Raw genomic sequence first — 25,024 nt, forward strand, 5'->3', positions numbered from 1 at the left:
CTTTACCCCACATGGATGTATACATGCTTTCCCACTTTCTACAGCTCCAAAAGAGCAGTAAATTTCTTTATATTCTTCTTTTGTCTTTAAAGAAGCACATTTTATTAAGGCTTTTTCAACGCGCCCAAATATTATGTCCGCGGGTAAGAAGCTGTGACCTCTAACAGGGAATGTAAGATGAATTTCAGTTGTTTTCAGGCGATTTTTTCTGGACATGGGCATTTTTATTTTGCCCTCCACATCCGTCACAAAATAAACGAACTTTTTGTTTATTTTCAAAATTTAATGAATCCATATGACATAGTAAAGCAGATGATACTTCCATCGACCCTCGTCCAGCCATATCGTCTGTCCATGTGTAGGATACAGGAGTTTTAGCGTGCATGCCGACATAGTATAAAACGAAAAAACTCACTTGTTGAGCATAAAAAGCATAATTAATAGCTGTTCGTGGAAGGGGCTGCACTTCCTGTATATCAAAGCAAAAGGTGATTGAATCCGGTGGCACTTCTCTTACTAACTCATAAAAAACCTTGCCTCTTTTACTATGAATTCTGTACTGCAACATCAAGTCGCTTTTTTCCTTGTCATCCTTTGCTATTTTAATTTTGTGCTTTAATCGAGTACACCGAGAACAGCAATCAGATGCAGGGGAAGAAAATCCGATATTGAATTTTGTTCTAAAAATATTGGCAAATATCGTCAAACTGGAGATATGGTTATTATCTGTACATTGTGAGTTGTATAGTTTATGTAATTTTGATATGTTTAGATTGGCAGATAAATAGATCCTCTTTGATTTTTATCTGTATAGTGATTTTCGCAGCCTTTTAGGTTTCCAATAAATTCATTAATATTTTTCTTTATCTTTACTGTATTATGAGAAACCTTATCTCCCCCTCTTCGTTCTTTTAGTGCAACAATATTGTGTTTCTTTTTTCAAACTATATTTACTCTTCGCTCTCACTGATTCCTAGATCTGTTGACAAGAATTTTATACAAACTCTTGAGGGTCTAGTACCCTTTTTGGGTGTTACATGATAAAGAGTATTAAATGAGCGAGAGCAAGGGTTTGGCTTGATACCTCGTTTTCTTTCTACGGAACCAACAGTTATCATATAAGATTGTTTTGTGTCTTGCTCTAATTTATCAGTCGTAGTTTATGGAAAGTACTTCGTTTTAAATTTGGCAAGTTTTCGTCGTTGTTAACAGCTACAAGAACATTGTCTATAGTTGGTATCTCGTTTCGGAAAAAAAACTTGATGTACAATTCGTCGTATATCAGGTTTATCAAAATCCTTCTGTAGAAGAAAATCGTTCTGTACTTTTCATTTCCCTAATAATTCTGTACTCATAAGCTTCACGTATTCCACTGGTAGAAGAGCAGCCTGTTTAACTATTTCCGATATTAAAGCTTTAGGACGCGATTCCATTGTCAATGTATAAATATATACAGTGTAGGTAAAAGTTTATGGTCGGTATGGACCTTATGTGAGATGGAGTGAGAAACACCTGTTTAAAAAGAGAGGTATATTAGGTCCGCCCTTTAAATATCGCCGAAAATACATGAGTGGAAATAATAAAAAAGGGGAAATTCAGCGTTGCTCAACTTATTGGTTTTATTTGACCTGTTGTCTTTTTAGCATTTGAACAATGTTCTAAGATAATAAAATTTGGGCGAAATGGATTTAAATAGCAGCTTACTGTTTTTTATTGGAAATATGCCACAATTTTACTTTACAATAAGTGTATTTAACATTTTGATTTCCAAATCGTTTTATATAAATAAAATTTATTAATGTTTCGTATTTTAAGTACGATTTCCGAATTAAAAATCTAAACATCAAAATAAGCTTATTTTATAGTCACATTGTGCCTTATTTCCAATAAAATAATAAACTGTATTATAACGCCAACAATAAACAAGCTTCATACAAAATTATTTGGCAACGTCGCGTTGCAACAGCAATACCATTTCAACAACTTCGGAACCGGTATTCCACATGCGATAAATAAGAAACTAGAGGTGGGACGTTGACATTTTTATCGTTAACGAAACTGAATCGTTTTTCATAAACAAGTAACTAGTTGATTGTTACCAGTAGTTTCAAATAAACAAACATAATGGATATTATCGTTTATGTCTATATTTATTGAAGTGAAAGAAACTAACGAAGGATATATTTATTATAACTTGAAAAATAAACTAAACAATACAAATAGTAAATCGTACATTTATATTACACGTTATTATTAAATCGCGAATCGTCTAAATTGACATTTAAAAACATAAGTTTTTCTACTTTACTTCTTGTTAACCGTGTTCTTCTTTTATTTAAAATTAAATCAAATTTTCAACATTTTTTACAATATTTTATAAATATAGTGGTTAAGTTAGGATATACATGACGATGGTTTTTCCACCATTGTAATGGACTCTCGATACAGGTGTACGTTTAAATGAGTCATGTACAATTGATTAATCAAAAATACTTATGTCATCTTTATCGGTTTCTTTTTCTTGTACTGGTTGATTTTCATTAGTACAATCTTCTTGTTCTTTAATTATAGAAGTAACCAGCTTCTTAACTCTTTCTTTTGTTTTTTAGCTTCATTTTTATCAGAAATTCCCTGCACTTTAAATCGTGAATCCATAAATGTATATAATGACAATGTGCCACTCTGTTCTATCCCTCTAAATCTTTTTGCTAAACCCGATATTAGTAATTGTACTACGTCGGATAATATGGATGTAAGGTTATCGTTTGCTAAAATTTTATTGCAAGATTCTTGCAGGCAGCGTACCATAACAATCACTGAACTACTCTTTAAGTATTTTTGGCCACTCATTGTACTTGTTATTTCTTTAAAAGGCCGTAAAATTTGGGAAAGTTGAGAACAAATAATCCAGTCTTCATTATTTAGATTTGGTCTAAGTCTGTATTAACTAATACCAATGTGGAACGGATTGCCTCTTCTAACTCGGTCATTCTTTTTAACATGTAATAGGTGAAGTTCTACCTAGTTTCCACGTCTTGGATTGACCGTTTGGGAACTTTGTTATGTTGTAATTGATATTTAAAAGCGTTTCTGAAGATAAGGTACTTTTTTTGAAATGTGTTTTTTGCCGAATTGTCGAAAAAAAAACTTTTTATTTTATCTATTTGTACACGACAGCATGTAAGTGCGTCCTCCACCAATAAATTTAACGTATGATCAAAACAATTTAAATGTTTTCATTCCAAAACATATTTAATAGCTTTGACCATATTTGAGGCATTATCAGTTACTGCAAAATGTACTTTTGGTTTTAGACCCCACTGATTAATAATTTCACTAATTTCAAATGCGATGTTTTGTGAATTCTGAATAATGGCAGCAGCCTAATAAAACCGTTTTAAATTCTAAATTTTTGGTTAAATATTGTCCTGTTAATGCGATGTAACTCTCAGTTACTCCAGATGTCAGTAGTAATACAGATATTTTCTACTTATTTAACAACTTGTGATCTAATAATTTGCTCAGTTTTGATATAACATTCCTAAAGTAATGAACCTGACAAAGTTTTTCTTGTTGGTGGTTTATATCCAGGAATCCACCCTGCAAACTTTTTAAAAGCTCGTTCTTCAACTATGGAAAACGGAAGAAACGAGTCTTTGCATAGGTTTAGTAAATCCATATCTATTTGTTTCTTTTACTCTAAACTAATATTTATATTAATGGAAGTATCCATCCCCTTCGAAAATGCAGATCAATCGTAAATCGAAACTCATTAATTAATCCGAATACCTAGTTATTTTATTTTCAACGTTAACCGATAGCCCGACTGTCCACTGTCCCGAAAGAGTTATTTTTAGTTTTGTAGTAGTCTCTCAGATCAACTAATCGTCCTCGTCGACGTAAAGTGTTCGTTGCTCCTCTCTTTACGTCTACACAAAAACGTAGTTTTTTTGAATCAACCATCAACTAGTTGGCTTATCAGTGAGAAACCGTAGATTCAAAAATGACAAATAATGATTTAAAATGCAGGGATTTTCTGATAAAAATGAAGGTAAAAAAACAAAAGAAAGAGTTAAGAAGCTGGTTACTTCTATAAAAAAAGAAAAAGAAGATTGTACTATTAAAAATCAACCAGTACAAGAAAAAGAAACTGATAAAGATGACTTAAATCTATGGTGTATTTTTGATGAATTGGACATGACTAATCTAAACATACACCTGTATCGAGAGATATAAAAGAAGTCGACATGTATTTGTCTGATGATATATACCCACAAAAAAATCCATTACAGTGGTGGAAAAACCATCGCCATGTGTATCCTAACTTAACCACCATATTCATAAAATATTGTAGTATTGTAACAAAATCTATTCCTTGTGAACACATGTTCAAAATCTGGTTTAATTTTAAATAAAAGAAGAACACGGCTAACAAGAAAAGTGGAAAAACTTTTTAAATGACATTTAAAGTTTTTAAATGTCAATTTAGACAATTCGCGATTTAATAATGTGTAATGTAAATGTAAGTACTATTTGTATATTTAAAATGTCAACGACCCACCTCTAGTTTCTTATATTAGGATCGGAACCAGAGATATGTAAAATATCTCTGATCGGAACTAATCGTCTCGGCAATGGGCGTCAAATATGGAGGGGAGACCAAGGGGAAATATGATTGTTATCTTTGTCGTATTCGCTGAAAATATGATTTTATATCTGTGTTAGATATCCTGTTAAATTTTACCATACCGACCATAAACTTTTACCTACACTGTATATATATATATATATATATATATATATATATATATATATATATATATATATATATATATATATATATATCTTTATATATATATATATATATAACGTTTTTTTCCGCACTACTCAATGCACGTAATTTTGACCGCTTTTCCTCCGCAGAATCTGTAGAACTCGACAATATTTGTAAAACTATAAACTTGACTTCAAAACTGTAAACAGTGTAAAAAATATTGTAAAAAAATATGTAAGCATACGGAATGGTCACCTTCTCAATAACTATAAAAGCAGACTATAAGAAGTATAAACACGCAATAAGTTCGATTAAACGCGCCGATATGTGCAATCACCACGAAAGCTATTTATCCACTGCGACTGAACTGAAAACTTAAATTCTCAGTTGCCTGTGCCGGTTGTGTTGTGCGTTCGGTATTTATTAGCAAACGTTAAATCCGGTCCTGATAAATTTGGCAACGCCTTGTTGTTTTGGTGTGCTATCCCTACTCGTTGGATATACTTTTTTTATGCTTTTTTTAGTCATGCGCTTTATTTGGCCCGACCATTGTGCTGGAGATCTTCCTATGAATCTTTTGCCCACTACGTTGCCTTCAACTATCAATCGTTATAGCTACATGTTATCATGAAATTATTTTAGCAATTAGGTTGTTTATCAATTTTCAACAAATTTTCATTTTTGTTTGTTTAGTAAAATGTAAACTTAATTACTATAAAAAAAAACATTAAAAATCGTGTATGTGATACCTTACAGTAAATTGATTGACTGTGTGTCAAGAGTGTAGACTTTGAATAATAAACTTTTTAATATTGTTAAAAATATACTTATAAAACTGAAAAAAGCTTGTTATATGACCTTGCTATTGCATTATATTACAGGTACAGGAAACATTGAACAATTATTAGAATTAGAAGGTAACGACTACGTTTGCTCCTTAGCTTGGATACAAGAAGGACATTGCTTAGCTGTAGGAACAACTAACGGTATAGTTATAAACATTTCTAACATTAAATCATATATCTATTTTCATTTTTATTTTAAAAGGAACTGTTGAATTATGGGATTGCTCAAGATCCAAAAAATTAAGGATTATGGAGGGTCACTCTGCTAGAGTTGGATCTTTGGCTTGGAATTCCTTTGTTTTATCGACAGGCTGCCGTAGTGGTCAAATTATACATCACGATGTTAGACAAAGGGATCATCAGATAGCAACACTTTCTGGACATACTCAGGAAGTATGTGGATTGAAATGGTCTCCTGATGGAAAATATTTTGCGAGTGGAGGGAATGATAATGTATTGAATATTTGGCAAGCAGTAAGTATTTATATAATATCATACTTTATTGTTTAAGTGTAAGCAATTATTACACGCAACTTTGGTCGTAGTTATAGTATTTTTATAGTGTAATTATCATTTGCAATATTTGTCTAAATTTGTTAAAGTATACAAGTTTTATATAGTCGGTCAGATAGCTAAGCGGGTAAGGCGGCCGATTCGCGTCACTGTCGAATGGTTAAGTGGAAGTGCGTTCAAGGCCTGGCTCGATGTAAGAAAAATAAAAAAGGCTAACGCAGCAGTTTAAAATTCTAAAACGAATCTGCGACTTAGACTAGAATATGCTGGTGTGATTGGCCTATGGTGGAGCAGTACGGCAAGAGATAAGGGCTTGCGGCTCGGTGATACTCCTCCGTAGATCCCTTCCTACCTAATATACCGGCGTATATATATATATATATATATATATATATATATATATATATATATATATATATATATATATATATATATATACAGTAAAACCTCCGTTAACCGAAATATTTGGGGGGAGGCCGTTTCGGAAACAAGAATTTCGGTTAAAAATAAAATTGTTTTTTAGAGTATTCTTGTCAAAGTACTAGTATTAAAAAATACTATGAGGTGATTTCGTAATATTTTCTAATAAGTAAACACAGAATAAAGTAATACAATTAAGGAAAATCAAGTTTAACATGCTGTTTTAAAGAAATCTTCTATTTTCTTTTGCGTTTTTGTTTGACAACGATGTTTTGTAGCTATATCTCTTCATCGTTCATTTGCAGAACGTCATGAGTTTGCCTCATTCGATTGTTCGACGAAACGTAAAGCAATCTGAAAAGGACAAAACTTTATGCAAAGACAACAAAAATTAAGAACCTAATAGTGTCTCTAACTATACTAGGCCTACTGTATAAAGTTCTTACCTCTACGGCATTGAAAATCATTGAAGGCAGCGCGAGTCGGCGGTCTCGTGCTGCCTGTTGTCTGTTAGGTCGTCATCTTCGTCGTCTGATACGCTGAGGTTGTCTGAATGAAGAACCATATCAATGTCCTGGTCGATGAATTCACTTTCTGAGTCATCGGCTGCTAACCACTCACGTATCTCTTCTTGGTTAATTTCATCGCATCCCGGCAAAATTTTTTATTAAAGTTTTTATTAAAATTTAAAGAATGTTCCTCTATGATATCTGTTGAATATCTCTATTACTCCCTGGTCTAACGGCTGAATTAAGCTCGTGACATTCGGTGACAAAAATCTGACCATTTTGTAGATTTTGAGGGTGAGTTGGCGCATTTTCAACAAGCAACAATGCTTTGATTTTTTGATTTTAAAAAGGATTTTACACTTGGGACGAATTCATGTTCGAACCATTCTGAAAATAAAGTGGTCGACACCCATGAGCTTTTTTGGCCTCTATAAAAAGCTGGAAGTGCTTTTTCGGAAATATCTTGTAGAGCTCTTGGTTTTTTTGATTTCCCAACACACATAGGCACCAATCGGTGAGTGAAATTAATAGAACTGTTTACGTTTTGGGATAAAAATTTACTTTTTATTGAAATTATTGAAACTCAGCCGTTTCGGTTAAACGAGGTTTCGGTTAAAAAGGTTTCGGTTAAGGGAGGTTTCGGTTAAGGGAGGTTTTACTATATACAGTATACTCCGTCTATAACGAACACGGTTATTACGAGGTTTCGCTTATAACGAGGTACATTAGATGTCCCGTGAAATTTCTATTGCACTATAACCCTCTATAGCGAGGTAAATTTGCTTATAACGAACAAAATAAGATTGAAAAACGTGTTTTTTACGTTTTGGCCCGGCCGTAGCTATAAATAAATACCCTTTTTAACTGCGGGCCGCCCGCAATAAACTTCTTACAATTTATGATTCTTAGTCGGAAATGTAAAATTTATGATTCACAAGTGTCATTGTAGAGGGTTGACCATTCGTACCTAATAATATGGGTCCTAATAGACAAGATGTGGAGAGTGTTTTAAAGGTTGTCAGAAACTTTATCCAAGGACAAAACGCAAATGAAGAAGCATAAAACTGTTTCACATCTTTAGAAAATATGATAGATAGAATACTGGACAATTTAAAGCAGTCAAAAATGACAAAATAACTTTATACGCTTTATACATATTTACAGAATACAGATTTTTTGTTTTAACGTATATCATTGACAGTAAAAGTAAACAACTCTTTTTTGTTTTAATGCATTTCATTGACAATAAAAGTAAACAACTTTGTTTTAAAAACGCCATTCAAATAATATTTATTAGCATCTTATATTGCTCCGAATGGCTTCACTATAGAAAGTTAATGTTTTAGAAAACTACATATTCATATATATGCACAGTATTATTGTTGTTGGATATAACGAGATCCGCTTATAACGAGGTAATTACTCTGCCATTTCAGTTCTCGTTATAGAGGGAGTCTACTGTACTATATATATATATATATATATATATATTAAACTTGGAGCTAAGATTAATACTATTATAAAAATTAATATTAAACTCACCAGTCTTCCGGGTTGAACCGCGTCGATATCCATTTTGCCGAGCTTTCGACATCCACTCTGATGTCTTCTTCAGAGCTTCCGAGGTCTCAGTCTCCCGAGCCCCCAGACACTACTACACTCACTAGTCACTTCTAGTTCACTACTACTGTACAAAAAATAATTCAAACAAAACAAAATTCGTCAAGAATGGAGATCAATTATCCTCATACCTATATTCAAAAAGGAAGACAATTCGGACCCGGAAAATTACAGGGGAATTAATTTATTAAACACAGCACTAAAATTAACAAATAAATGAGATTATAACATTAGCAAAAGAACAAGGTTTTTGGTCGGAAAGATCGTGCACCGACGCTATATTATAAAGAGGCAAGTGCAAGAGAAATCATTAGAATACAATAAACCGGCATATCTATGTTTTGTCGACCTTAAAACGGCATTTGATCGGGTCAAATTAAAGGACGTTAAATAAAAGGATCAGGTAAAAACGATCGAAAATATCTAAGAAAACAACACAATAAAATTAAAACTAGAAGAATAACTAACTGACCCTATTGAAGCTGGCAATGGGATAAGAGATGGATATTAAATAAAAAAGGAAGAACTAAAAAAGGATACCAAATGGGAGAAAACAACTTAAAATAATCTGCTATGCAGACGACACAATACTACTCGCTCAGAGTGAAGATGATTTACAACGTATGCTGCACCAATTTAATATAACCACCAGAAAATTTAACATGTTAATTTCCCTAAAAAAAGACAAAATTCATGGTTATAACAACAAATTTACTAGGATATAAATTGGAGCTGGAAGGTCAGATAATAGAACAAGTGATGGAGTTCAAATATCTGGAAGATCAAATGAATAGAGCAAACAGAGTCGCAGGTTGCCTGAATGAAACAATATGGGAACATAAAAATATCAGAAAAGAAATGAAAGGCAGAACTTAGAAAATAGTCATCAGACCAATAATGACATATGCAGCAGAAACACGACCTGACACATAGAGGACAAAAAGGATATCTACCTGTTACTAGAGAAACCACCATAGGTACATTTGCCGATGACACCGTTATCCTTGCAAGGGACGCAAATCCAGAGAGATTCCGTACTTCTCCAAAGTCACTTGAATCAAATAGAAATATTGATACAAAAATGAAAATCAAAATTAATGAAATGGAATCTGTGTAAGTTACCTTTACCCTGAGGAAGCACCAGTGTAACTAAACAACATACAAATACCACAATCCACAAACATGAAATATTTAGGAATTCACCTAGATAGATGACTAACCTGGAAATAACGTTTAACCAAAACAAATTATTAAAAGTAAAACATATTTACTAGTAGAAAGTTTAAAGTATCATTAGAAAACAAACTTCTTATTTATAAAACAATCATAAAACCCATCTGGATATAATAGGGATCCACAGGCAAGTCGAACAGCTCTATTATATAAAAATGTCAATTCAAAATACTCTGTATGATAACAGATTCACCATGGCATGTCCTTATTTAAACACTACAGACATTGAAGACCTAAAAATAGATTATGTTAAAGACGTCATTCAAAGACATAACACAAAACCCCATAATAAATTAGAAACCCATACAAATCTAGCTAGTTCACCCACTACTACAGCCCATACCAGAAGACTCAAGAGAAATTGTCCAGGAGAACTACAAAATGGTTGAAGAAGACTTGTCAATGGAGAAGGCCTTATCACGTTAAACAGTAGCAGTAATGTGCTCTAAAGTCAACACATTAGTTTTGATTGAACATTGTATTCTGATTGCGAATTTAAAAATAATCTTAAAAAAATGCATATTTTACTGGGTCTAACTATAGTTTATTTCATACAAAAGTCTATTATAAATTAAACATGCTGCTTTTTATTAAAATTGTGGACAGAAAATATAAAAATAAACATTTATAATTATAAGTGTTCAAGCATTTGAGTTTATACAGGCAGTATACAGACTAGGAAAATAATATTGAGGTTCTTCAGGAAGTTGTGAATCAATCCAGGCCAGTCCTTGATTAATCATATGTTCTAAAGCCTTTTCTGCTCTTTGTCTTTCCCAGTTTAGTTCATTGATTAAATGTGATGCAGATACACAAGCTTTATTTTTCTCTGCTTGCTGAAGTAAGACTGAATGATCCATATTAAGTTCACCAGGTACAGATTGGACCTAAAAAATTATTAGTTGTTTAAAATTTTATCAAACAGACATTTATAAGGCATTAATTAACAACAAAAATAACTTTTAGCCATTATGTATCTTTTGAGAAGGAATAGAACTTGATAATCTACTAGTTGGCTACTAGAAACTGGATACCAACTAATATAGATAGACAGCAAACAACTTATATAACAGAAAAATAAAATTATGCCAAGTTTCTTGCTTAGTAAATATATATTTTTAGTTTGTGGGCATCTGAGACAGAAGAGTAAAAAAATGTTAACCATTATGATATCTGAAAACAATTTTGTACATATAATGTTTGCTTTTCTTTACATTCCAAATAATAATATCGTTTCCCAACGATTTTCTGGCTGGTAGCAAGGCACATACAGCAAGGTTTAGTTGGACATTTTAGATTACGGACTATGATTTTGGATTAGTGATGAAAATAATTATAACATAATTAGTTCATTAATAGTTTCCCATTTTCAAAATAGAGAGTTTTTGTACAAGCAAATACGTATACGTAACGTATCTTTTTGACATATAAGCATGCGCATTAATGGTTGAACTAACGTATCTAGATACGATTACCTAACCTAACGGGCTGATATGTTACGTTCATACGCATCCCTATCGAGCCTAAAGTAACCGAATGCACAAGGGGATCTTACCCAATTACCAAAATTTCAAAATCCACATTTCATCAGCACACGTGGCACGTGTTTTTTCACATTTGTGGTTAAGTATCTTTGTTTTGATTTTTATAAATAATGGAAAGCAGTAAAAAAGGACTTCACTTCAGCAATAAGGATTATTTGTTCTTGTTGAAGGAAGTCGTAGGCCAGAACCCTTACGACCATCCAGAAAGGTGGAATTTAATCCAAAAGCGAAAAAGATTTTTACATTGTATATCAGACCAGAAGCGCATCTTCTATGTCTTCGTCTTCTTCATCATCAAAAAGGCACAGAAGAAATAACAATCAGAATGCTCACTCTCAGATGCCGTCTTTGAAGTGTGTCAGCACGCAATCGCCATATTTTAAACGGAAACATAAATTCGAATTGAGAAATTTGTGACAAACTACGACAGAACTGTAATTTAAATTTTTAGAGATTAATAATTTAGTAAATTTGAAATAATTTAATCTATTCGTCAACTAAAAGTACGAATAAAATAGTGCATATTATGTCTATTGTTTGTCGTAAATAAATTAAACCGGATTAATTTTTCTATGCAAAACAGATAAAATTTCACTGAACAGCACTGGTTCTGTTTAAAACATGGCTGGTTCCGTTTAAAACATGGCTGATTCCGTCTGCGCGTACTTATCTTGACAAGCAGAGTGGGCATTCTGATTGTTTAGTATTCTGTGATAAAGGCACCTACATTTAATATCGCGTCCATCTCCAAAATTAAAAATTGTTTAAAAAAATATTTGTTACTTATTTATTTTGAATATCAAAAATAGGGTTAGGTGACAAGGACAAAACTGGCACTGACAACTTATTGTGGCATTACAGCTCGTTATGAGCCAAAGCCTTCTTCAGAACAATCTTCCATTCGTCCCTGTCTCTGGCAACTCTTCTCCATGCTTTAACTCCGATGGATTTTAGATCATCCTCTATGTTATCTTGATACCTAAGTTTTGATCTTCCTCTGGCTCGTCTTCCCACTAATCCTCTTCGGTCGAAAATTTTTCTGATCGTTGCATCTTCATCTCTCCTAATTACATGTCCTACCCATTGAAGGCGTGCTAATTTAATATATTTTACAACGTCAGGTTCACCAAAACTTCTATACAACTCAAAGTTGTAGCTCCTACGCCACAAACCCTGTTCTTGGATTCCTCCATATATTTTCCTTAAAATTTTTCTCTCAAAATGTTTAAGCAATTCTTGGTCGTTCTGTGTAAGTGACCACATTTCAGACCCGCATGTTAACACTGGCCTTATTAGTGTTTTATATATGGTAACTTTAATTTTTCTGGGTAGTTTTGGGGCCATGTTTCCTCAAGCTATAATAGCACTTATTGGCAAGCACTATTCTTCTTTTAATTTCTTCGCTGACATTGTTGTCTTTGGTCAGCAGCGAGCCCAGGTAGACGAAGGTGTCCACACCTTCCAGTTGCAGATCATCAATTAATAGTCTAGGTATCTGGTTGCCTGATCTAGTACAATACATATACTTGGTTTTCTGTGCGTTTATTTTTATTTTGTTGCTGACAACTTATTAGTTATCACTAATGCGATGAGGGCAACACCGTCGTTACATTACATGCAGAATTCATAGTCATAGTCATAGTCATCTTTATTGATCCTTTAAGACATTCAAAATAAATGTATAGGATACGTCACTATAGAATTTGGTATAAAAAAACATTAATGTGTATAATACAATATTCACAGTGTAAAAAAAATTGACAAAACATAAAATATATAAAATAACATTTTTACAAATAAAATATGAAGCTATTGCAGTTTGTCCTCAAGATATTCATTTATAGAATAATATGCTTTTGTTAAGAGTAAATCTTTAACATTTTTTTTAAATTTAGAGATAAGTGGTATTTCTTTCACAGTTTTTGGCAAATGATTGTATAAGGTCAGTCCCATATATCTGAAGCAATTTTGAAATTTGGATGTTCTGTGTTTAGGAACTCGTAAAGATTCAGCACTTCTTGTATTGTAGTAGTGATTGTCTGAATTTACTGGAAATGAATTGATTTCCTCTTTGACATAAAGTAAACATTTATAGATATATAGGCAGTAGAAAGTTAAAATTTGATGTTTAATAAAAACTAGTTTACAAGACTGTTGATAATCCAAATTAAAAATTTTACGGATAATTTTTTTTTGGTTAATGAACACTTTGTTACTATCTACTGAGTTCCCCCACAAAATTACATTGTAGCACATGTGGCTGTAAGCAAGGCTATAATAAACGTTCATTAATGCCGAGATGGGTAGTGTGTTTTTAATTCTTGATATAGCATAAAAAGCTTTATTCAATTTCATGTTCACTGAATTCACTTGCTCTGACCATTTGAGATTACAATCAATGAATACACCCAAAAACTTTGTAGAGTGAGTGGAAGATAACATATTGTTTCTATCGTGGATGGTTAAGATATAGTCATATTTAGATGAGTTGTATGAATGAAAATAAATAATTTGCGTCTTGTCAATGTTTAATATTAGTCTGTTGGTATTACACCAGCGTATAAAGCAGTCAACAACAGTCTTCATTGTCATTTTTAATTCCTCTAGTGTACGTGCAGAGACTATTAACGAGGTATCATCAGCAAACATTGATATTATAAGTGCCCTTATGTGATCTGGTAAGTCATTAATAAAAATTAGGAATAATAATGGTCCCAGCACGGATCCCTGTGGTACTCCTTTATTTGTCGTGTATGGTTCTGAGCTTGATTCTTTCATCTTAACAACACTCTTCCTGTCACTTAAGAAATTTATTATCCATTCTAGAAATATCCCTCTAAAACCAACGTTATATAATTTATTGCGAATAAATGTTATGTCTAAGCAGTCAAAAGCACGTGATAGATCAAAAAATAGTCCTGCCACGTGGTTTCTACTATCTAATTCATCATAAATACGCTCAAACAAGCTGCATGCAGCCGTGAGTGTTGACTTTTTTGATCTAAAGCCGTGTTGGGTTGGAGTTAATAAATTGTATTCTTCTATAAAATTTAACATTCTGTTGTATACAACCTTCTCTATTACTTTTGAAATTATGCTAAGGACAGATACTGGTCTATAATTTGAAATATCATGAGGGTCATTCTTTTTGAAGATTGGAATGACTTTTGCCATTTTAAATATGGATGGAAATTGGCTGGTTGTTATTGAGAGATTAACTAAATGGGTTAAAGGAATCGATATATGATCACTTATCAGTTTTATTATTTTTACAGATATGTTATCAATACCAGTACTAGGCTTATTTTTTAGTTGATCGATTGTATTTTTTATTTCAATTGGAGTTACGGGTAAAAAGAAAAATGTTTTGTTACACATTTTTGAGGTAGTACAAGAAGAAGGTAACGATGTACCAAAATGAGTTTGAAGATTGTATTCTGTAATTGTAGCAAAATATGAGGCAAACGAATTAGCAATATCACAAGACTTGGTAATAATTTTATTATCATAATGTAGAATAATATCAGACCTGTTCTTTTGCCTACCAGTTTCACTGTTTACTAAATTCCAAATTGTTTTTGGTATATTGTAAGATTGATTAATTAAGTCACTATGAAAGTTTTTTTTAGTATTTATTAATAGAGAATTATATTCTTTTTTTGCCTGTTTATAGGTATCTTGAGACTCGAGACTCCCTATATTTTTTGCTATCCAGTGTAGATTTTTTAGTTTTTCACTAGAGTGTCTTACCTCATTTGTTACCCATGTAGCCTTATTTGTTTTGTGTGCTTTATACCGTGTTTTTATTGGACAATATAAATTTAGATTGTAATCTAAAATGCTAACAAATGAATTTGTGGCATATTCAGCATTCAATTGTGAATAAACTTCATCAAAAACTGTAGAAGAAATCCCTGCTTTAAACATCCGCATATTTTCATCTGACATATCCCTGTAACTGATGGGTTTTTTATCTTTTTTTGATACTTTATTGGCTTGCAAATTTACACTAAGTGAAAATACTTTATGGTCACTGAAGTGACCCTCGAACACATTTGATTTATAAAGATGTGGTTCGATATTTGTCAATATGTAATCCAATTTTGTAGATGATGTTTTACCTACTTTATCTACGAAAACTCTTGTAGGAGCCTCAGATGTGACTCTCAGATTATAACTAACTAAAAACTCATTAAAAGATTGCTTATTATTAGACATGACAAGATAATCAATGTTTAGATCCCCACAAATATAAATATCATGATATGACTTACTGCATAGCTCCAATATATTATGTAATTTACACAGAAAACTCTGAACTTCTCCTGATGGCAAACGATAAACACTAATAACACAAATTTTCCTATTGGCTATAAACAGAGAAATCGCACTCCCAATTTAACGTTCATCTTCTTTGATATGTTAGTTCTTTATGTATAGGGAGATACGTTACATTAGGTAGCTACAAAAACTCCCTAATACAATCACAAAGCAGCTAGAAAAATGGTAGGGTTGGGTGTGTCACATCATCTAATATTAAAAAGAACATTGGAAACTTCAATAATGGCAGCATTTCCAGTTTAGCCATTTGTTTTTATCAGCATACCTTTAGCAAGATATAATTACAGTGGGAAACATTAATTATAGCTTATATCTTTTTCTTTCCAAATTCTTGTATGTGAAGATTATATTTCCTTATAATCCACACATATCATATAACACAGATAGTCCGTGCATCTCTTTCTAATGGGCCGGGTTTATCGACCACATGACCTTCCCTTCAGTTGTGTTTGGACTGGTAAGGTCACGTGAGCAATAAACCCCGCTCATCACAAAGCGGTGCAGGGACTGCTTTGTGTCAGTTTTCTTTGTCTCAATCGGGCAACGGGCCTGTATTGTATTACGGTTCCACAAGTTATATTGACCTTTAACATATATCTTATATTATTAAGAAGAAGCAGACATTGCATATTCACAGGAACCATTATCTGTTGCTTTTTCTTCTCTTAATTTCTCCTTTTAAGTTCTAACTTTGGCAGTTAGCAGTCAATTAACCGACTGAAATAAATGGTCTTTTTTTTATAGTTGTTTTCTGTTCCTACACATTGTTCTTTTTCATTGCTTTTTGCCCTTATATATTGTTAGTTCTGTTGCCAGTCAACATTTATGCTACTAGTCTAAATAAAAACATTCACATTTTTCAAATTACAAACTTCACATCATATCAATGTATAGACATCAAATTGTATAAGCAAACAACTCAGTAGGCAACTAGACTAAGGTCTAGACAAGCAGGAAAATAGTTACTGATTTTAGAAAAAAAGAAATATTACATTTAATGTAATACTAGAAATTCCTGATACAACTTGGAGTACATCAGGGGGACACCATATCACTGAAACTGTTCACTGCTCTTTTGGAATATATATGTAAAAGGACAAAACTGACTGACAAGGGCATAAACATAAATGGAGAAAAGCTAAGCCACCTGAGGTTTGCAGATGATATTGTGCTAATATCTGATAGGATAAATGAGGCCAAAGAACTTTTTAAATCGGCTCTACCCTTCCTCGCTAGAAGGAGGACTGAAAATAAATATATCTAAAACCCAGATGATGACAAATCTTATAGTCAGCGAAGATATATGCGTAGGAACAAGATCCATAGACCAGGTAATGGCCTATAAATACCTAGGTCACGAGATTCGCATACGAAAAGATAACCAAACCGTTGAGCTACTCTGTCAGATAAGATTAACTTGGGTAGCCTTCAGCAAGTTGAACCAAATTTTCAAATTGTCCAACCAGTGTTTTGCCAGTGTTGACTTAGCGGAAACTTTGACTATGATAAGGAGAACAGTGAAAAGGTCTATGCGGCTCAAAAGGGTGATGTGGAGCGTGCTATGTTGGGCATTTCAATATGAGACGAGATCCCAAACCTCCAGCTACAATGAAGATCAGGAGGGAATGCTGTAGAGAGAATAGCAACACTGAAATGGAACTGGGCAGCTGATGTAGCTTGAAAGGCAGATAACAGATGGACAAAGCAGATACTGGAATAGAGACTAAGAGATGATGCATACCGAAGCAGAGGTTTTCCACCAATATGTTGGACTGCTGATCTAAAATGTTGCCATAGGAATTGGATGCAAGAGGCACAAAATCGAAACAGATGGAAAATCTATGACCAGCAGTGGACAAGCGAAGATTGAATGATGAATACTTTAGGCCACAGCATTAATACTGCATCCTTCCCTTTCTTCTTCCTCTTGTTTTTAAAATTTCTCAGAATCAAGTTACAAACTTTTTGATATTTACTATATAGTTTTTATACTCTATATTTCAACTAATATAATGTTAGCGTAGGCTTTATTGTAGGACTTGAAGCTAGGGATAAATTTAAATCAATTATTTATATTATTTAAAATTCAAATTATGTGCAGGTGTATGTGTCATAATTTGTTACTTTTTAAAAAAATAATTAAACCGTATATTTCAGGGAATGTGTTGAAAACAAATATGCTATTATCTTTTTGAGAAAAACAAAAATAATAAAATTTACCAACCATATATTTATCTTTTCCCATGGGTATAACATTAAATCCATTTCCAAATATTTTCAATTTACGGGCAGCTCTTATTAAATCATCTTTTGTAATTTCTTGATGGGTTTTACTTTGACCTCTAGCTTTAATTAATCTTGTTCTTAGCTCATCTAAACTTATTAGGCCTCCATTCTTTGCTGTTGTAGACAAACAGACTTCTACTATTTGTACTGCTAATTCATAATAAAAATCTCCTATTCCTAATACAGACCAGAAACCTTTGCCTGATGATAATGGATCTACTCCAATACTGGCACACATTTCCTGAAAATAAAGATTTTACTGGTAAGATCATTGATGACTATTAAACAAAAAATAATATGTTGATAACATATAAGTAAATGGTAGATATTATATATAATAACTCCAAAGAATAGAAAAGATACAGTATTCCTTCAAACAAAATTGGGGGATATATTATCTATGTATAATTATATACATACAGTAATCAACTACATGTACATCCATAAAGCTTTGATATAATATTTACAACAGCAGAACTTGACAAACTATGCTACGACAAACCTATAAAATAATATAATGATACAAAAGCATCATAGAACCTGTAGATATGGCTTTAGTCTATATTAAGAAGAAAATTTACATTTAAGAAATTTACAAATAAAACATTTATATACTAGTATAAAACACTTTTATGTAGTACTGAGAATTACAAGAAAGGCTTAATAATTTATTCGGAGGTACCATCATAGTATGATTAAAGTTAGAATGTATGATGGCTATGTAATGTTGAAGAATGAAGAAAAGACTTTAAACAATTTAAATAGTTTTATGGAAGTGGATAGAGAACTTTCAATGAAAAACAAAATGGAGTTTTTATGGGAATGGTTAAAACTAGAACAGTTATAATGCTACTAAAAAATATTAAGAGAATAGTATTTAAAGAACCTGGAATTGCTTCCTAAATTCTGGATTTTTTCTTATTTCATTTTTGTGTTTAGTAGCAAAATCTTCTAGATTTGTCTTAAAAACTTCCATTTGCTTGGTCATTTGTCCAAACTGACCCTCTTGGATTTCATTTCCTTTGCCTCGGTATCGTTCCTGTTCTAATTTTTCTTTCCTAATTGCTCCTACACCTATTCCTCTCCGCATTTTGATTGAGTTCTTTTTAAAGTAAATAAAATTAAATCATCTCTTATTTATATGTCACTGTCAGTGAAAATTTAAGGTTAGGTTTCCCCTGTTCTGCTCTTCTTCCTTTTTGGGTTATATCCCGCGAGGTAAATTATAACAACACTTTGTATTGGCCTTGTTTTTATGTTTTACATCCTTTTTATTTACTGTAATAGTGTGGCCTCATTGTAATTAATTTTTCAGTCATATATAGAAGAAATAGTCTTTTTTTAGGTCATTTTATTATAAAAAGTTGATTTATTAGTAAAAATATAGAACTTCATATTTAGAAGGAAAAACAAGCGTTTTTAGTCTTTTTATTATTAAAACTTCATTGGCTGCATTTTAAAACCAGTTGTTACGATTTTAATGAAATTATTTTTTGAACAATGTAAGTTGATGAATTTATTTTAAGTTATGGTTGACTGTAATCAATAAAATGTATAATAAATGATTATTAAAATTAGTATATACAATACGCATTTTTTCATATTTAATATTGTGTATTAGATTTTTATTTAGTTTTTGCTTTTCTAGGTCAGTGGAGCTTTCCATACCAATTCTACACCTTTACACACGTTTACTGCTCATCAGGCAGCTGTTAAAGCTTTATCATGGTGCCCTTGGCAACCTCATATTTTAGCTAGCGGAGGTGGTACTGCAGATAGACATATACGGTTTTGGAACTGTAATACGGGAAGTTGCGTTAATTCTGTCGATACAAAGTCGCAGGTATGCAATTTATAATAACGTTATGCTATTGATTGATTACAATTAAAAGATTGCGATACAAGAAATAAGATACAAATACACTCCGGACGTATTTTCCTCGCAAACCGCATCACTAGTTTATATCAAAAGAGATTTTAATACTCCTAAGTCTGAGAGTTATCATTTAATATAAATTATGGCATCCGATCTTTAAAAATCCAAAACTTATTTACATATTTATATAAAAATATAAAGCTGTTTTCACTTGAAGATCCTTTTTTGTGGGGGATCATCCCACTCTAGGTTTCGTTTTACAGTTATTGGTGTGACTTCGCTGTTTTCAGTACATTTCTCCATTCTTCTCTCTCTTTGATTGTCCTTTCTATATTTCTAATTTCCATACTCCTTAAGTCTTCTTCCACTTGTTGTCTCCATCTCAGTTTAGATCTGCCTCTAGTTCTTTTACCTGGTGGTATCTTTGTGTAATTCTTTGTGCTTTTATTACTCCAACTATGTTCTCTTGACCCATCCATTTTTGTATTTCGCGATTCATCCATTATCTTGCATTCTCTTCATTTTTCCTCTTTGGTCCCAGTATTTTTCTGATAATCTTCCTCTCAAAAACTTTCAATTGCTCTTTTTCTCTCGCTGTTAATGTAAACCTTTCTGCAGCATATACTACTATTGGTCTTATGGTCGTTTTGTAGATTTTCATTTTTGTGTTTCGACTTATCTTATCTCTAAACATTTTTTTATTTCTATAAAATGCTGTATTTCCCGCTTGAATTCTGTTTATATCTACATTTTTATTTCTTCTGTTGACTAGTGCTCTCAAATATTCGAATATTGCATCTATTGTCAGTTCTGTCATTTGTGTCTTCTTTTTCTTGCTTACCTCATGTATTTTGTTTTATTTTCATTTATTTTCAGTCCTCTCAGTTTGGCTTCGTTTTCTATTTCTTGGAAGGTTTTCTATAATGCCCTTTTATCTGTTGCTACTGTGGTTATATCATATTATGCATATCCTATTATTTGTACTGCATTCTTGTTTATAGTTCCTTCGTTTGACAGCTTTTTTTATTATCTTGTTTAGTGATAGAATAAATAGTACCGTTGAGAGCGCATCTTCTTATCTTATTATTTCTGTTCTTTCTCTTTCGGTGTCTATTATTGCTTGGGAATCTCGCATTGTCATTTCTATCATTCTTATAATTTAATTTGGTATATTACTCTCTTGTAAGTCTTGGATCATTTTTCTTCTGTTCAGTTTGTCAAACGCCTGTTTAAAGTCTAAGAAAAGGATATGTGTTTCTCCGTCGTACTCGTATGCTTTCTCTATCACTTGTTTTAGCGTATGTATAGCTTCTATCGTGGATTTTCCTTTTCTAAAACCGTACTAAACTCATAATCTCCTATGCTTTGTTCTGTATATATTGTTAGTCTGTCTCTAATTATACCAGTCATTACTTTATATGTTACATTCAGTAAATTAATTGTTCGGTAGTTTTTGCATATTCTATTATTTCCAGAGAACAAATGGGTAGAGCATTTTGAGAACTTATTAACAGAGAGAAGAGAAAGGTTTAAACAGACAAATGAACAAGTGGAAGTAGAAGGAAGAATCGAAATATCAATAGAAAAAGTGAAAGAAGCAGTTAAGGGAATGAAATTAAAAAAATCTCCAGGCCCTGGCGGAATACGTCCAGAGTTGATTAGGTATGGATCATCAAAACTATTTGAGATGATCCGAAAATTATTCGAAAGATGCTTAAACGAAGAAGAAGTTCCAGAAGAATGGAGACAATCGTATATCTCTCCAATACACAAGAAAGGCACAAAGATGGATCCTAAAAACTATAGAGGGATCGCAGTGATTGCTACTATAGGCCGACTATACTCCAAAGTACTACGAAACTTGATGGAAAATGACATTAAAGAAAAACAACCCGAAGAACAAGCGGGATTTAGGGCCGGACGCTCCACTATGGATAATATTTTCACATTAAAAATTGCAATGGAAAAACGAGTGCAGAGAAATAGAGAAACTCATATAGCTTTAATAGATTTGGAAAAAGCATATGACAGTGTACCGATCTCCCAACTATGGATAGAAATGGGTAACTTGAAAATAAACTCAATTCTTATTAACGCCACTCAAAAATATTACGAACAAAAGTTTGCAAGAATTAAAATGGGACAAGAAATCACCTCTCCTTTTCAAAAAACAAAGGGACTAAGACAAGGCTGCTGTCTGTCACCCACCTTATTTAAAATCTATTTGGACAGATCCTTAGTGAAATGGGTAAAAAAATGTAGAAACATGGGAATAACGGTGGAAGAAAACAAGCTATATACACTTTTCTTTGCGGATGACCAGGTAGTAATTGCCGAAGACAGCTACGATCTTAGCTATATGGTAAGAAAACTGCAAGAAGAATATGAGATGGCAGGTCTAAACATGAATATGACAAAATGCGAATATCTCTCAGTGGGAACAGATGAAATATGTGACCTAGTCTTGGAAGATGACAAAATCAAAGGCGTGCAATCCTGCAAATATTTGGGGGTCATTTATAACAAGAAGGGAAATAGCGCAGATGAAATCAGGGAAAGAATAAACAAGGGCAGAGCAGCGACCCGTGCCTTAAACTCTCTTCTCTGGCAAAAAACAATTCGACGAGAAACCAAAAAACACATTTACGGTAGTATAGTCCAAAGTATTACATTTTACGGTTCGGAAGTATGGGACGTCACCAAAGCTAATAGAAACAAACTTATGACGACAGAAATGAATTATTTCAGACGAAGCTGCGATAGATCGAAACTGGAGAGAGTTAGAAACGAACAAATAAGAAACGAAATGAAAATGGAGAGAAATATCAATGATGACATAGAAAGAAAACAATTAATCTGGTTCGGACATGTTAAAAGAATGCCAGAGTACAGATGGCCTTGAAGAGTACTGGAATGAATCCCTCCTGAAAGAAAAAAGAGAGGACGACCACGGAGAAGTTGGCGCAACGATATTGATGAAGCAATGGCGGCAAGAGACTTAGAAGAAGCAACTGCATATGACAGAAAAGATGGAAATTGGGGGCGGAGAAGCGGCGACAGCCGTAATAAATCCGTTATTATTTATTATTATATTATTGTTTCCTTGTTTTGAGATTGTCTCTATAATTCCGTTCTTCCATTATTTGCAATATCTATCTTGTATTGTTTTAACTGTGTCGCTAATTCTTCTATTTACATATTTGTCAATGCTATATAAAGAATATATTTTTTTCAGGTTTGCGCTTTATTGTGGTCGACAAGTTATAAAGAATTAATTTCTGGACATGGATTTGCTAATAACGAAATTGTTATTTGGAAGTACCCCGGGATGACAAAAATAGCTGAGCTTACTGGGCACACAGCAAGAGTATTACATCTGGCTATGTCGCCAGATGGTACTACCATACTTTCTGCTGGAGCTGATGAAACTTTAAGATTATGGAAATGTTTCCCAAAGACTACTATTAAAAGCAAAGATATTGACAAACTCAAGACAAAGCCTAGTGCACTTAAACAATGCATTAGATAATTCCATTTTATTTTAGGTAATCGATTGTGACTGATAGTTTTATGATTTACTATTACGTTTAGTTTACCTCTTTAAATAAATATTTTTCAAATATGTTTGTACATTCTTATTAAAATTTACTTAATTTTATTGATTTTTCAATTTTAAACTAACTTTTAATCCTGTAGAAGCTAACCTTAAATTTTTCATTGCTTTCTGAAGGTAAAATTGCTGGTGTCAAAATATGAAAAACGTACTTTCATAATTTACTTAAATTCACGAATTTCTATCTAACTCATCCAAGCATTTCTTTCCTCCTCTGCTGCTCTCCTTCAGTTATCCCCCCCCCTAATATCTCTAGCATCGGTTCTCACTTCGTCTCTCCACCTCTTCCTTGGTCTTCCCATTACCCGAAGTCCCACCACAGTTCCACTAACAGTTTTACCAGGTGTTTTGTTATTATTTATTATCCATTATAAGGTGACCTGCCCAGCGCAATCTTTGTAATTTTGTATAATTTGCTATAAAGGGTTTTTGTAATGTTGATATATCTCGTGGTTGAACCTTATTTTCCACTTACCATTGTCGCTATTGGGTTCCAATATCTTTCTTTCAAAAGTATTAATAAGGTTTATTGTTTTTTCTGTCATGATCCATGTTTCTTCGTCACATGTGGCTATTGCTTGTATGATGGTTTTATATATTTTGAACTTTACTTGCCTATGGATGGCTTTGGATCCAAACACCTGCGATAGAGAGAAGTATGCATCATCCTTCTCTGTATTTCCTCCACGCTGCCATACTTAGTTATATGTACTCACAGGTATGTGAAATTTTGAAAGGTTGGTTGTTTACTTGTTTGTATTAGGGCTTTAGTTTTATCTACGTTCATCGTAAAACTTATTTCTTTCGCATTTTCCTTAAGTTCCACCATAGGCATGACTACAACGGGTGTCGTGGAACCCACACTAACTTTGGAGGGGCGCAAAAATTGAAATCTTTCACTTCTAGAAACAACTAATCTCTAAACATTTTGAATAATATTAAATAAACGAGATATTAAACATTTGTAATAAATAAGTTAAAAAGTATAAATAAGGTAGACATATCTAATACGGGCCACCGTTAGTATTTTAAAATTGAACGCGGGGATACAAAATTTTGCTCGTAGAAGAAAAGAGAAGAGGTTACTTAGGATGGTGGATTAAAGAATTTTGATAAAAGCGTTATAGTTAAAATGCTCTATGCATTTACGAGAGGACTTTTAATAATTTTTTATAGCTCGAAATTTTTTTTAAGGTGAATAATATTTATATCCAAAATAAACTAATCAAAAGTAATTATAGGATTCCATTTGTTTTTTGTTTCAGCTTTTTAATCTTTTTTTATTTTTTTTTTCATAATTAATTTTATCCTCCGATTACTGAAATTAACTTACTACGGGATGTCCAGAAACTCTCCAGACAAACGAAATTATTAATTATATTAATTAACCTAATTCATCTAGTCCGAAAATGCTTCCTAAGAAAGCTAGAGCTCTTTGAAGATGTCGCCT

At 32.6% G+C, this 25,024-nt stretch overlaps 2 protein-coding genes across 2 annotated transcripts in view; one reads left to right on the plus strand and one right to left on the minus strand.

Moving 5' to 3' along the window:
- The window catches only part of fzy (cell division cycle 20 protein fzy), a 30,046-nt gene extending 6,427 nt beyond the window's left edge, over nt 1-23,619 (plus strand). Inside the window, exons 3-6 of the mRNA XM_072535081.1 lie at nt 5,656-5,760; nt 5,822-6,093; nt 19,734-19,928; nt 23,197-23,619. Of these exons, the coding sequence (XP_072391182.1) occupies nt 5,656-5,760; nt 5,822-6,093; nt 19,734-19,928; nt 23,197-23,490 (866 nt within the window). The 3' untranslated portion in view covers nt 23,491-23,619. The remainder of the gene's footprint in view (nt 1-5,655; nt 5,761-5,821; nt 6,094-19,733; nt 19,929-23,196) is intronic.
- lsn (vacuolar-sorting protein SNF8) lies at nt 10,477-19,272 on the minus strand. The gene is made up of 3 exons (XM_072533752.1): nt 18,972-19,272; nt 18,024-18,326; nt 10,477-10,801 (listed from the first exon to the last, which is right to left on the minus strand). The coding sequence occupies exons 1-3, from the start codon at nt 19,173-19,175 to the stop codon at nt 10,556-10,558; spliced, it is 753 nt and encodes a 250-aa protein (XP_072389853.1). The 5' UTR covers nt 19,176-19,272; the 3' UTR covers nt 10,477-10,555.
- Nucleotides 23,620-25,024: the final 1,405 nt, after the last annotated feature.

The sequence above is a fragment of the Diabrotica undecimpunctata genome, chromosome 6 (assembly GCF_040954645.1).
Source record: "Diabrotica undecimpunctata isolate CICGRU chromosome 6, icDiaUnde3, whole genome shotgun sequence".
Taxonomy (NCBI): Eukaryota; Metazoa; Arthropoda; class Insecta; order Coleoptera; family Chrysomelidae; genus Diabrotica; species Diabrotica undecimpunctata.